Source organism: Xyrauchen texanus, chromosome 6 (assembly GCF_025860055.1).
Source record: "Xyrauchen texanus isolate HMW12.3.18 chromosome 6, RBS_HiC_50CHRs, whole genome shotgun sequence".
NCBI lineage: Eukaryota > Metazoa > Chordata > Actinopteri > Cypriniformes > Catostomidae > Xyrauchen > Xyrauchen texanus.
The window spans coordinates 2,922,672-2,938,716 of NC_068281.1; the positions used below are offsets into that span (position 1 = coordinate 2,922,672).

Genomic DNA, 16,045 nt, shown 5'->3' on the forward strand with positions numbered 1-16,045 from the left:
ATTGAGGTGAGTAGCCTCGCCACCACGAGGACCTACTAAGTAGTGGGAACTGGGTATTCCAAATTGGTAGAAAAGGGATAAAAAAAAGTTATATAATAGGTGTGGGTGAGAGACAGATCAACATTTAAGTCCTTTTTTTACTATAAATCTCCACTTTCACTTTTTTTCTTCTTTTGTTTTTGCCGATTCAAATTCTTCATGCATAATGCCACCTACTGGCCAGGGAGGATATTTATAGTAAAAAGCAACTGCAATATTGATCTGTTTCTCACGTTACACCTTTCATATCGTATGGATTACTATTATGCTACCTTTTTGCTTTATTGAGCTTCAACTTTTTGGTACCGATTCATTTGCATTGTATGGACCTACAGAGCTGTGCATGTACATGACTTTCTTCTGTTGAGCTCAAATGAAGATTTTCCTTCAAAGTGAGTGAGTAAATGATGTGAGAATTGTAATTTTTGGGTGAACTATTCCTTTAAGGACATTTATATTTGCTCAGTCAACACATGGAGGTTATTCTTTACATGTTCTGTTTTAATATGGACAATGACCGAGGGTCTTATTCACGGTAACATTGTTATGAGTTTACCTCAATATGCCAGCCCTTACATTCCAACTGTTTTGTTATGTGCGCTTTGAGCATAAAAAGGTCAAGAGAATTTTTTTTGAGTGGAAACATACCTGAAGAGAGAAACCACAACATAGTTCTCCACAATCAGATGATGCAAGCAGAAATATGGGCTGATGACTCGTTTTGTTGTTGGGTGAGCAAAGTAAACTGTTGTTGTTTCCAGTAAGATGTGTCACTAAAGGTTAAAAGCAGGGCATGTCAACAAGGCCAACGTGTAACCATATGTAGTCAATACATTTTATAGTGGTTTATAGTGAAACCGTAATCGTCCCATCCCTACAGGTAAGTAGCCGGTAATTCAATGTATGAAGACGTGACATGAGCTATGAAAGAACAAAACACGTTAATAAATGAAGGTTGTAAAATCAACAAGCTAGACGTCAGCTAGCAACTTATAATTATCCATGCACGTCAGCAGCAAACCGTTCTCTATCTCCAATGCTTCTAGCCGCCACGGTGGTTAAAAATGGTACGGTCCACTATAGGGGTGTCTGAAATCAGCTTTACATTAAAATGTTCCTACAGTGAAAATAGGAGTTGACTTATATTGTAACCGTAAATATATTTTTTCACAATATCAGAAAAATTATCTGACCCCCCCAATACTGATATTTCTGTCCCTTTGGGGGGTACTGGGTCTTCATTGGGGGGTATAGTACCCCCCAGTACCCCCTGTAATTCGAACTATGATCACACCTTTTCTCCACTTTCCACTAAAAGGGTTGGCGACGTGTGCAGGTCTTTGTGCGAACCGGTGGCTTAAAATCTCTAATAGGGTTTCATAACAGAACGCTGAATGGAACGAGTCTGAGCATGTGTTATACTGTATCCGTAATCTGCCTTTCATTCAGACCGCAGAAAAAAAATATATATATATAAAATAATGCATTCATACATGACTCATATTGCCTTTATTGTAACAAGAAGGCTTTTCTCAAATTAGCTCCTTGACTTTTTTACTGATTTATGATAAGGTATAGTGTAGAGGAAGTCTTTCGGCATTAATACTCGGCCTTCTGTTCTACATGCTAGTAATGTTCGGCTAAATGTTCCATTGTCATTGAATATAGGCCCTATTAATACATGTACATTTAATAGTTATTATTTGAATGGCTTTTCAATCCTAGCATCATAGTTATGGAAATAAAGGGCAAAGATGAAGCTGTCAGGGGTCTAAGGGTTTGAACTGTTACATGCAGTTTGATGGCAACATTTTAGCTGTCAGATTCACAGAGAAATCAGTCAAGTTATGAATGTTATGTCAAGATGACACATAATGGTTCAGTCTCATGTGACATCTAATTTGCTGCCTATTCCCCTCATGTTATTATCAAGTGTTCAATACATGGTGTGAGCAGACGTCCCAATGAAATAGAGACAGTCCCAAGAAAGTTTGTGTTGGGATGCTCATTAGTTTTATACTGGCATCTTTTTCTATCGTGAGAAACCAGCAGCAGTGTGATGTCATAATGTAAATATTAATACGATACAAATTTCGATACATTTATTCTAAAACTGCAAGAAATGTAGCAAAATATATGAAATTATTTACATTATGGTAACACTACAGATATGAAGTTGAGGGACATGCAGTAACTTTTCCTTAAAATGTCAGAAAATATTTATTTTTCGTATATAATTAATACATTCATGTTTAACTAAATCCATTTTCGTTGTACAAGCACTTATTGGTGTATAAAGTTATTTTGTTGCAATTAAATCCCAGGATATTTCTTACAGGTATGAGCGAGAAATGACAGTTGTGTTGCACATAATATGTCTCAAGCTCAATAAAATATGTATTTTATAAGAAAAATTAAACTTTTATCAATGCACAAATTACTTACAAGTTACATAATACAAATGTGCACTTTTACGATTTATTGGTATTTAAAGTTGATAAATACTTTTGAATTTAAGGGACACCTTCAAATGAAGAATTCTAACATGCCAAAGTCAAGGCATCACTATTGTTCTCTTGCATACTTATTATTATGCTTATTCTTATTCCACACAAAGTTTGGCGCACTACTCCTCCCGTGGCTTTTGTCACAGAACCCTGAGTGAGGCCTCAAATCGTGCGTCTCTCCCTCTCTCTCTCCCTCAGAGGATTTATATTATCAAGCAGCCAATAAGTAATGACCTAAAATCTTCATAGCCACACCCTAAAACATGTTACAAATATGCTAGCATCATGCTAACACATGCTAGCAACGCCTAGCGAAGTGCTAAAACATGCTAAAAACATGCTAGCATCATGTTAACACGTTGACATTGCCTAGCGAAGTGCTAAAACATGCAAAAACGTGCTATCAACATGCGAACACAAGCTGGCATTGCCTAGCGAAGTATTAAAACATGCTAAAAACGTGCTAACATAGGCTGACTTCGCCTAGCGAAGTGCTAAAACATGCTAAAAACATGCTAGCATCATGCAACACATGCTAGCATCGTCTAGCGAAGTGCTAAGACATGCTAAAAACGTGCTAGTATCATGCTAAACGTGCTAGCATTGCCTAGCGAAGTGCTGAAACATGTTTAAACCATCATGAAAAACACATGCTAGCAACATTCTATGACCATCATTTTAGTGCTTAGCAACAACTTATTACATGCTATTTGACGAGTTTTGCCACGGCAAGCACCACTCACATTTTCTTCAGGAAATGTACCCATCTAGTTTTATGTTTATATATATATAAACAATTACATAAACGATTATTAATAAATAAACATAATTAAAATAACTTTTTGTATGTTATTAAGTGTAAATATTTATAACATAGATTTTTATATATTTAAAAATATTTATAATACAGTGCCCTCCACTAATATTGGCACTCTTGGTTAATATGAGCAAAGATGTTTTTATTGTTTATCTTTTTGATCTTTCATTCAAAATATTATCAAAAGCCTAACCCTAATCCTCTAATGGATATCAAACAATTAAAAAATATATTTTTGTTTCACGTGTGGCACAATTATTGGCACCCTTTTATTCAATACATTGTGCAACCCCCTTCTGCCACTATACCAGCTCTGAGTGTTCTCCTATAATGCCTAATGAGGTTGGAGAACACTTGGCAAGAGATCTGAGACCATTCCTCCATACAGAATCTCTCCAGATCCTTCAGAGGTCCATGTTGGTGGACTCTCCTCTTCAGTTCACCCCACAGGTTTTCTATGGGGTTTCAGGTCATTAGACTGGGATGGCCATGGCAGAACCTTGATTTTGTGGTCAGTGAACCATATTTATGTTGTCCTGCTGGAAGTTCCAACCATGGCTCATTTGAAGCTTTCTGGAAGAGGCAGTCAGGTTTCTGATCTGTTGGTATATGATAGAGTCCATGATGCCATGTATCCGAACAAGATGTCCAGGACCTCTGTCATTAAAAACAACCCCACAGCATATTTAATTGTGGCCATGTGGTACTTTTCCATATGGCTACCTCTCTGTGTGCGCCAAACCCATCTCTGGCGTTTGCTGCCAATAAGCTCTGTTTTTGTTTGATCTGACCAGAGAACATGGTCCCATTTGAAGCTCCAGTAGTGTCTGGAAAATTGAAGTCAATTGAGTTTGTTGGATGATGAGAGCAGAGGCTTTTTTCTTTAAACCCTCCCAAACAACTTGTTGTGGTGTTGGTGACATCTGATTGTAGTTTTGGAGACTTTCTGACCCCAAGACCCAACTAATTCCTGCAATTCTCCAGATGTGATCCATGGCCACTCGAACCATCCTCCTCACTGTGCGTGGAGACGACATAGACACACTTCCTGTTCCTGTCCGATTCTTAATATCTCCATTTGATTGGAACTTCTTAAATATTGCCCTGATGATGGAAATGGGTATTTTCAATGCTTTGGCTATTTTATTTTAGCCACTTCCCATTATGTGAAGATCAACAACCTTTTGCTGCACATCATAACTTTATTATTTGGTTGTAAGATGTATGATGGATTGATCCATTTTCATGGATGTCTTGGGTATTTTGGCTTGTGTTACACCTCGTATATTTATACCCCTGTGAAACAGGACGTCATGGCTGAACAATTTCATGTTCCTAGTCACCCAGGTGTACTAAAACATGTAAAATATGAATGGGTATATACTTGTATAATATAATATAATAAATATATATTAGGGCTGTCGATTTAACACTTTAATTCAGTGTTTAATTTTACAAAAAATTACACGCTGAAACAATTTACTCAATTAATCGCACCATAATAAGAAAGATTCATGAGAAATGCAAGCTTGTAGTACCACCTGTTTACACCAGAGGGCAGTAAGTGAAACTTCAGCTGTATGAGCAACACACAGTTTATACAGTGAAGAAAACACTTCAGCAGATATATATATATATTAGGGCTGTCAATCGATTACAATTTTGAATCAAAATAATGACATGGTGTCCCGATTAATTAATCGCGATTAATCGCATATACAAATATTTGCTGAGAAAGCCCCTCATATAACAATAGCACAATATATAATGATTATACATATTTATATCAATATATAATTATACATAGTTATCTTTAAATATTTAAAAATTATATATATATATATATATATATATATATATATATATATAATAACAAATATTCAGATAAGTAAAATGCTTTACATTCTTGTGGCAGAAGAGTTCATCATTGATAAGACAGAAAGCGGCTTTAGAATACAATGTATTGTTTAACTACCATATTATTGATCATATTATTGATCATAAGTCAATCATTGACACACAGTTCATCAATCCATTACACAAGTGAATTTGTCAATCAGTTGGAGATTTATTATGAGGGCTTGTTTAAGGACCCGTCAATGTACACCTGCGTCAGACATTCTTGTGTAGCGTCTCGGGTGTGTTGAGTCATAAACATACATTGTTAGGTCACTGTGTCAAGTTAAATATAGTTTAATACTTAGAACACACCTTGAGATCCATTAGTTTGGATTTGCGCTCCATCAAGTGTTTTGAAAGCAAGAATGTAACGCATGTTTGTGTTGTTGCTGCTGAAGTGTTTCTTCACTGTATAAACTGTGTGCTGCTCATACAGCTGAAGTTTCACTTACTGCCCCCTGGAGTAAACAGGTGGTACTACAAGCTTGCATTTCTCAGGAAACTTCCTTATGGTGCGATTAATTGCGTACATTTTTTTAACACCTTATTTTTTGTCAAATTAATCGCACTGAATTAACGCGTTAAATCGACAGCCCTGATATAAATATATATATACATTTTAAATATTTAAAGATAACTATGTATAATTATATATTGATATTAATATGTATAATCTTTATATATTGAGTTATTGTTATATGAGGGGCTTTCTCAGCAAATATTTGTACATGCGATTAAATGCGATTAATGTCATTAATTCGATTACAAATTCACAGCCCTAAAATATATATATATATGTATGTATTTTATTTATTTCGTTTTTTTTGTTTTGTTTAATGTTTTAATATATTTTATAATTTATAGTGCCAATAATTGTGATAAAACTTGCAGTTGTTTGACATCCTTAAGAGAATAGATTTGTTCTAGAAATTTTTTTTTTTTTTGTATAAATATATAATATATATGGGTTAAATATATTTATATATATATATATATATATATATATATATATATATATATATATATATATTTTACAATCATTTAAAAAAAATGAATTAAATAAAATTCTAAATTAAAGTAGTATTTTATGTTATAATGTTATATCAAATATAAAAATGTATAATACATTGTATGTTTATGCTTTAAAAAATATTTACAACAAATAAATAAATGCTAATGAAATAAAATGCTAAATTTAAATGATTAAGTATTAATGACCGCTTTGGTAAGAAGTACAGATATATTCACTTATATTGGATTTGTAAAAGCAGGGATATTTTTACCACTTTGGTGTTTTACTTTCCTCAGTATATATCAGAAATTGAATTTTGTTGCTGGTTTTGGATCTCTGCAGAATTTAGTAAAAAATATTTTATTTTGTTGTGTATGCATTTTGTGTCTCACGTGTCTGTGTGTTTGTTGTGATAGGGAGCAGCCCATCTTCAGCACACGAGCTCATGTGTTTCAAATCGATCCCGCCAGCAAACGCAACTGGATCCCCGCCAGCAAGCATGCGGTCACCATCTCGTTCTTCTATGATGCAAACAGACACGCCTACCGCATCATCAGTGTGGGAGGGACAAAGGTGAGCGTCTCTCTGTAGTTTAGAGCCGTCTGATCTGCCTTTAGGTAGAAGAGTGTGGAGAGTCTATGCATGCTCCAAAATCTGTAAATCTGGTTATTCATACAGTTTCATCTGTATGAATAACATCAACTTGGATATATATAACCTGCAAACATGGTTACATAATCTGTAACCATATTGGCATGTTATGGTATGTATTGATCAGCATTGCTTGACGCTTCTATCCAAAGCGACTTACAGTGCACTTATTACAGGGACAATCCCCCCGGAGCAACCTGGAGTTAAGTGCCTTACTCAAGGACACAATGGTGGTGGCTGTGGGTATCGAACCAGCAACCTTCTGATTACCAGTTCAGTTCATTTATATTGTCGAGCCGGTTCTCGGCAATATAAATAATAGTTTTAATGATAAATTGAAGCAAAAGACACAAACACACACATGACGGTCAGCTGCCTGTAAACAATTTCTCTCTCCCGCACCACCATCTGCAATCGGCCTTTAACCCTCTCGGAGGCTTAATTAGCCTGATAAGGGACCGGGTGTGTAACCTCACGACCTGGCCCCACCCTCCGCCCTGTCACAATGACTTACTCGTCAAAATTGTATCCTCGGCTGGATCAAGTCTCTCTTCAAAATACAAACGTTCACCATTTGCATTGATCGTCTCGGGACTTTAGCATATGAATGGCGCCCTCTGCTGGTGGGTGTGATCACATTAGGGATAATTAGCTGAGTCAGGAGAAACCTTACATCGCTTTGTTTCATACAGATTACATTGCAGGAGATTATTTCTTTTAAATTTGAATTGTTTTATTTAAAAGTAGACATTTTAAGCTTTCTTTAGACACATGTTTCATGTTTGTGTGATAAGTATTCGCGGAGTTTCAGTTCATTTTTGTGACGTGTTTCTGAAATCTGCTCGAGAACACAAAGACTGCTGAACGGTTTTGTTGTTATTGTGAGTGTACACAAATAAAAGTAGACCCTTTATAGTCTCTACTGATGTCTTACACTTATCTATATGCCCCAAAATTAGTATTTTATGTTGTTTCCGCTGTAATGACGAACATATCCAGCAGGACGCGCCGGTGCGTTGAAACCATAGACTGTAAAAAAAGATGGACGACCCCTTCGCTCTCCATTGGTGAGAACTGAAGCCGCCAGTGTCCCGATATGGCGCTGACATCTTGGGACTTGAGTCTGCGCAGTTGCGATTTCGGGACCAGACCTGCGCAGTAGTGAGCAGGAAGTAAAGCCGCGAAATCAAGGTCCCGCCCTCACTCTCGCTGAATCAATCGCAAGGACACGCCCCTGCACTTTTGACTTTTGACTTATGACGGTGTGAAATAATGAAGTATAGAAATTTACATATTAAATTTAAAGCTCCAGTCTCCTCAGTCCTCCGAAGATCCCGAAAAAAAGTCAGTTGGTGCTTCAGTGACTACTTCGCTCGGAGAACCTGTCAATCACAGCTGTCAATCATGATGTCACAGCACTGTGGCACACTTTTCATTGCATGTTGTGTATTTTAACATTTACTATTAATATAAGCATGCTCTAATTTTGTACTACACATTTTTGACAAATGTAGTAGGTCATCCGGGTATTCTATGCATTCAGAAAATGTGCATACTGTACACAGGAAATATTGCATACTGTAAAAGTTTAAGCCGTTTGGTAGGAGCACACAGATGCAATATGCCAGGAAATCTGACTCCTGGAATGAAAAAATGAGACTTAATAATGTAATAAAACCCCTTCACTGCGAGCTGCTACAGCCTTTTAGATTCGATCATCAACTAGATGTGACTAAATACGCCATACAAAAGGATTTACCCCAAACTGGAGGTTAATAGTGATCCAACACCTGATATAATTTTACATTTACATTTATGCATTTATCAGACGCTTTTATCCAAAGCGACATACAGTGCACTTATTAAAGGGACAATCCCCCCGGAGCAACCTGGAGTTAAGTGCCTTACTCAAGGACACAATGGTGGTGGCTGTGGGGATCAAACCAGTGACCTTCTGATTACCAGTTATGTGCTTTAGCCCACTACACCACCACCACTCCACTCTCTGATATCAGAGAGATTCAGACTGAATGAATCTTTAACCATTAGAGGTGGTAATTCGTGGGGACATTGTGTTAAGATATTGTTTCCTTATCTGTGCCACGATACAATAATATTGCAATTCTGTAGTTGCCATTTGCAGTCCGTTCTGCATAACGCGGCAGCTCATTTTAGCTGATCTCGGCCCAATTCGCGGCCGATCCACCGGCCAGTCCGCCCCTGATTGGCCCCAAAGTTCGTCGGCCCACTGGGAAAATGCCTGGAATGCCAGATTACCAGTCCAGCCCTGGAAACGGCGTATTCACAATGCAAGTCACGCATCCTGACCGGCACTTAACTTGGTTCAAGTTCACGTCTGATTATCATCATGATGCATCTTTTTTGTTATCGTTCACCAATAAACCCTTCGTCAACAACAAAAGATTGTGAGGTAAAATATCACTTCACAAAGCAGCATCTACACAAGCCTTTTATTAAGAATCGAAAGCGGGCTGTTTAAATCAGTCCTTCTATTTGTTTGAAGAAACATGACTTCGTGGTGATCAATACATGTTGATGGGGCCAATCAAACCTGTCCGTCCTGCTCGGCCAACTAGAAACTAGATGGAAGTGTTGATCAATGAGGAGGAAAGGTAAGATGAGCCGGTGGGGTAAATTGAGCCACCCAGGGCCACCGCTGGACAGTTTGATGCCCTAAAGGGGGAGGGGGGGGGATTGGGTATTATAGGGAGGTTAGGGGTTCGCGTGATTTGAGCGCGAAGCGATCGTCTGTGTTCCGCAACTGCTTTCGGGTCCTTGAATTACGTATAACAAACCGAATATTCTGACGTGAACATCACGAGTCTTGTTTTATCTGCACGCTGCAACATTCGCTTGCTTTAATGTTTTACCAAATGTAAGAATGTTGGATCATTTCTCAAGCATATTAGATCATTTTGAGACTCCAAGCACATTTGGATCTGTTTGAAATGGGTTATTCTGTAACTATCTAAATGGTAAGTGGTCTGCACTTATATAGCGCCTTTTTAACCTTAGCGGTATTCAAAGCGCTGCAACTCATTCACCCATTCTCACAGACACACACACACACCATACACCAATGACGTCAGAGCTGCCATGTAAGGCGCTAGCCTGCCATTGGGAGCAACTTGGGGTTCAGTGTCTTGCCCAAGGACACTTCGGCATGTGGAGTCATGTGGGCCGGGAATCGAACCACCAACCCAACCGCTCTACCACCTGAGCCACAGCCGACGCCCCAGCTACATTTTTGTTTCATTTAAAAAAAATAATAATAATAATTTATACAAAATTGGGTTCTGACAAGTGTTATGATTGGCAGACAAGTCATTTTAAGGGGTTGGAAGTGGGACGGAGCGCCGTTATTTCTGGAGTGGTGTGCGGAGATCGGGAGGGTGGCAGCTTTTGAAGGGGTATCTAGAGGATTGGGTAATTTTGGACTTGTTTGTGGGAAAGTGGGACAAATATCTGGAATTTTGGGGGAAGGACAGTGGAGAGAGTGGTGTAGATATGTGTGTTTTATTATATATTATATATTTAATTATTTTACATCTAAAGCGACTTACAGTGCACTTATTACAGGGACAATCCCCCCCGGAGCAACCTGGAGTTAAGTGCCTTGCTCAAGGACACAATGGTGGTGGCTGTTGGGGTCAAACCAGCAACCTTCTGAATACCAGTTATATGCTTTAGCCCACTACGCCACCACCGCTCCACTCTATTTTATTTTGTAATATTTGTTTTTGTGTGTCTATAAATCATGTGGGACCACTGGGGTGTTGTGGGTGGGGTCGGGGATTGGGAGTGGGGGGGTAATATTGATTCGGTTTGTAAATGTTCTTGCTTTTATTTGTTAATATATGAATCAATAAAAAACATTTTATATGAGTTTTTCAATGGCTGATTCCAATTGCCAATATGTGAAAAACAAGGTGGTCCATATAATGGTATAACACTAGCTAAAATGAACTTATTCTGCAGAATATTTACTAAAAATTCACAAAAAGTGGTCAAATATTGGCTGATCCCTCGTGTGTGTGTTTATTGGGTGTTTTACAACAACAAGGTGTAAACGGATTGCATCTTTGTACAGTTTTAGTGGTTTGTTATGCTTTTCATTAAAATCATCTGACGTTTTTTAGATTCTGACCCTATGTCAAGGTTTGAACATAAACCGTCTGACACCTTACTCGATTACTAAAGATCTTCTCTTACGCTTATTAGATTTGATCATAACTCTGGCTCCAGCCAGACTGCTAACCGGAAAGATGACTTCCTTTACTTAAGGGTCTAGACTATAGCAGTTAGTACTGATGTTCTCTTTAAAGCTACACGTGGAACATCTTGTACTGCAGACGTAGCATTATTAGTGACATGCTTTTGATTACCACAGAACATAATATGCACAGTCTGTAATGCTAAGCATAAGTCATGTTTACACTGATGCACTTTCTCGAAACGGTAAGTGCATTTATATGCACGAGCTTATACGATTATACCCGATAACCCGACAACGCACGTGGTCATGTAAATGCATTAAACCGTGTTCCTTCACCGGCGTAAGGTCATAAACAGTCGAAACAATAAAAGGATCAACACACTTTGATTTTTGCTCATGAGCTGATTTCACGTTCCTTTACCGGCATTTTACCGGAGTGTTATGTGCATGACTGCTTGTGTTTTTACATCAAAAGATTGATTGAAGTCTCATGTAAACATGTAAGGTGCTAGCCTGCCATTGGGAGCAACTTGGGGTTCAGTGTCTTGCCCAAGGACACCTCGGCATGTGGAGTCGTGTGGGCCGGGAATCGAACCACCAACCCTGTGATTATTGTCCGACCCGCTCTACCACCTGATCCACAGCCGCCCCATTATTTTGTTGACAAGTCAACTTGTAAGCCAAATTTTCTGACAGTTTTGTGTGATTGTCACTCTCTCTCTGTAGGCCATCATTAACAGCATCATCACTCATAACATGACATTCACAAAGACGTCTCAGAAGTTCGGTCAGTGGGCAGACAGCAGAGCAAACACCGTGTATGGCCTCGGATTCGCCACAGAGCAGCAGCTGCACCAGGTTCTATTGCTTGAAGGCTAATAAAGTTAAGATGGATTAATAAACAACAATGTATGAGAAATAAAATGTTTTTTAGCTTTTACACAGATGACTTGTTCATATGTGCTTGCATCGGTGTGTACTTGCATAAGTGTCCATTTGATTGTAATGCATTACCAGTGTTATGGTTTTGTGGTTGTAGTTTGCAGATCGTTTTAAGGAGGCAAAGGAAGCTGCACGGATGGCCAGAGAGAAGTCGCAGGATAAGATGGAGTTGAGCAATGCAGCTCTAAGTATCGCAGCTCCTCAGGTATGTCATCATATCACAACACAAACACAAACCCACTTATTATGTAAGCAGCATCTTAAATACTTCTGCACTGCTCTATGCCATTTTGTTGTGTACATCATCTGAGTATTGTGTTCACACTAAAAATGCGATGAGTACAGTGATATCCTGATGATGTACTTCTTCAACCAAAATAACAGTGTGTGTAATGTTGGACACTTCATGCACTCTAGGTAGCAGAAGGGGCGGGGTTACCTGGCCTGGTAAAACAAAAAAGCTATCTAAAACACTTTAGTAACTACATAGCAACACCCATCATTGGCCTAGCAACCACCCAGCACCTTAGCACCCACCCAGAACACCAAAAACACATTAGCAGCTGCATATCAATGCCCTGGCAACCACCCACAACTCTCATATCAACCCCCAAGCAATGGCATTGCAACAATCCAGAACACCTTAGCAACCACAAAGCCACACTCTGGCAACCACACAGAACACATTAGCAACCATATAGCAATGCCCTGGCAACCACTCAGAACACCTTAACAACCGCATAGCAATGTCCTGGCAACAAGCAATAACACCCTAATCGACCCCCAAGCAGCAACATAACAATCATCCAGAACACCTTAGAAACCTCATAGCCATGCCCTGGTAACTACCCAGAACACCTTAGCAACCACATAGCAATGCACTGGAAACCAAACAGAACACCTTAGAAACTGCATACCAATGCCCTGACAACCAGGTATAAAACCCCATTCAACCTCCAAGCAACGGTATAGCAACCATCCAGAACACCTTAGCAACTGCATAGCCACACTCAAGCAACTACCTACAACACATTAGCAACTGTTTGTCAATACCCTGGCAACAACCCACAACACCCTAACCAACCCCCAAGCAATGCCATAGCAACAACCCAGAACACCTTAGCAACCACATAGCCACGCCCTGGCAACCATACAGAACACTTTAGCAACCACATACCGATGGCCTCAATCACCCAAAAAGTAATGGTATAGCAAACATTCAGAACACCTTAGCAAGTATCGCATAACATCGCCCTGGCAACCCCCCAGAACACCTTATCATCCGTATAACATGCCCTCGCATCCACCTAGAGCACCATAGCAACCGCATAGCCAACCCAGAACACCTTAGCATTGCATAGCATAGCAATGTCCTGGCAACCAGTCACAACACCCTTATCAACCCACAAGCAATGGCATAGCAACCATCCAGAACACCATAGCAACCACGTAACTGCACTCTGGCAGCCACTTAGAACACTTTAGCAACCACGTTGCAATGCCCTGGTAACCATCCAGAACACCTTAGCAACTGCATAGCATAGCCCTGGCAACCACTCAGAACACCTTAGCATCTGTATAACATGCCCTAGCAACCACCTAGATCACCTTAGCGACTGCAGAGCCATGCCTTGGCATCCACCCAGTACACTTTAGCAACTGCTTATCAATGCCCTGGGAACCACCCACAACACCCTAATCAACCCCCAAGCAACAGCAGAGCAACAATCCAAAACACCTTAGCAACCACATAGCAACACCCTGGAAATCACCCAGAACACTTAGCATTTGAGTTTTTCACGGGCAAGTACATTTCACATTTTCTTCAGACATTTTACCTATATAATGAAGTTTTGCTTCTATTCTGTACATGACAAATGTTTCATCCTCCTGTTGCTGTGATAAATAATGGGTTACTGTAATCCAAGAGCCACCTCAGAACAGACACAGACAGAGAGAGAGAGAGGGGAATGACCTGGGTCACTCATCGCACTGGGAAGTGAGGGAGAACTAGGACAGAGATATAATTATCTTCTGCTGTCCTGCCTCTCTCTGTCTCTCTCTCTCGCTCTGCTCTCTCTCTCTCTCTCTCTCTCTCTCTGTCTCTCTCTCTCTCTCTCTCTCGCGCGCTCTCTCACGTCGAAGTGTTTGTCTTTTCAGGTCAGTAGGCTGTTAAAGTGCAAACAACCAATCTCAGTGGCAAACACCTCTCACCTTTGATGAAAACCAAATTTCACACACATTTCTCCCACAATATGCTTTGGTTTAGTTTTCATCATGTCACGTATACGGGGCTCCCTTGGTCAGGGAATTTCACAGTTGTGATTTGCATGCTTTTAAAAGTCATTGAGATTAATTGAGCGTGTGTGTGTACTCATTGTAAATTATGCATAATGTCTTGTGTTTAATATATCATACTGTATATCAGCCTTTAATACAGTTTATGCTGAAATCGTATTACAGTATAAGGAATATAACAGAACAGTATATACAAAACTGATTACAGTAAAGTTCATCTAATGAGAATCACTATTTGTAATAACGGGGGTTAAAAAAATCTCACAAGTAACACATTTAAATTCACATAATGAGAGTTTGTTGTGAAAATGATCTGGGAACATGCACTTTCAAAGTGCTCTTAGTGCAGATCTACACATGTAAATGTGAATCTGTTTTCATTCTCTCTCAATGCTTTCAAACTGGACTCTGTCAGTTCTCACAGGTGAGTTTCACATTTACTCGCATGAGCTTTCAAACGGAGTTCTGCGGTTGCTACATTTTTTTAAACATCTAATCCCGGATAGCTTCGTCCTATCGGCCTGCTTTGTCGTTGAGCAGGGGTTCGAAGATTTTGGCAGCTGCTGTAGATGCAGACAAGGGGTTTGTGCTTTATCACACTTTTCCACACACATCACGTGTCCCGTGAGCTGCACAATCGAGTGGCTCCCACGGTGAACCCTGTGGCATCATCTGCCACTGCAGGAGCAAATAAATCAGGTCATAATGACACATGAGAGGTTTTCTCCCTTCACCATATAAGACTAATTATATTCCATACCTGCAGTGCTTTAAAGAGAGTTTCAAAAGATGCAGATAAAACTTAAATGCACTATGACAACTGCTGTGAATCTTGTTCTATGATCATTTCATCAATGGCCTATTTGTTTGAAATCCGCTGAGATGTCCTGATGTTGAAGTTTGAAACTGTTGTTGTCCGTGTTAAAAGCCTCGCCAGTCTTGTTTCAAGAACCAGCCAGTGTGAGTCAGCGACATGCTGAGCTGTAAATGTGTGTCTGGATGTGTTTGATGACTTTGTGTGTGTGTGTGTGTGTGTGTGTGTGTGTTGTAGGATCTGTCTGATGAGCTGCAGTCTCCTCCGGTGATGTGTGTGAATGGTCCGGAGGACAAACTCTTCAGGAGTCAGAGCGCCGATATCACTTTGTCCTCAGAGAAGGAGCGCATTAAAAAGATGCTCTCGGAGGGGTAAGACGATACCGCGCCTCCTGTTTGCACGTTCTCTCACTAGACGGCTGTACAGACCACATTTGTGGAAAAATATTGGAGATGAAAGTGTGTGACATCACAACATTTATAACACCATAATGGCTCTTTTCCTGCCTGGAATGGCCCGTAAAATGCCACTTTACCTTGTGAATGGTTGTAACATTCACATTACATTCGGTTTGATTCATCATGGTTCTTTGTGAAAGTGTTATCTCTAAGGACAACATTTCTGAATATGTTTTTTTATGTTAGTGGTGTTTGCTAAGGCAGGCATTACCATTACTTTCTACATAACGGTACTTAAGAGTTGTTTTCAAAATTACAGCCTAGATTTTTAACTTTTGTGCTACTGATATGAATGATACCTCAAAGTGTAGAGAAAGGGGTGCTGTTACTTTTCAAAATGATCAAAGTTTGACTCACAAAAGACAATTAGC

At 39.4% G+C, this 16,045-nt stretch overlaps 1 protein-coding gene across 1 annotated transcript in view; it reads left to right on the forward strand.

Moving 5' to 3' along the window:
* The window catches only part of LOC127644751 (homer protein homolog 3-like), a 40,797-nt gene that overhangs the window by 8,560 nt on the left and 16,192 nt on the right, over window positions 1–16,045 (forward strand). Inside the window, exons 3-6 of the mRNA XM_052128108.1 lie at window positions 6,691–6,847; window positions 11,889–12,020; window positions 12,202–12,309; window positions 15,454–15,587. Of these exons, the coding sequence (XP_051984068.1) occupies window positions 6,691–6,847; window positions 11,889–12,020; window positions 12,202–12,309; window positions 15,454–15,587 (531 nt within the window). The remainder of the gene's footprint in view (window positions 1–6,690; window positions 6,848–11,888; window positions 12,021–12,201; window positions 12,310–15,453; window positions 15,588–16,045) is intronic.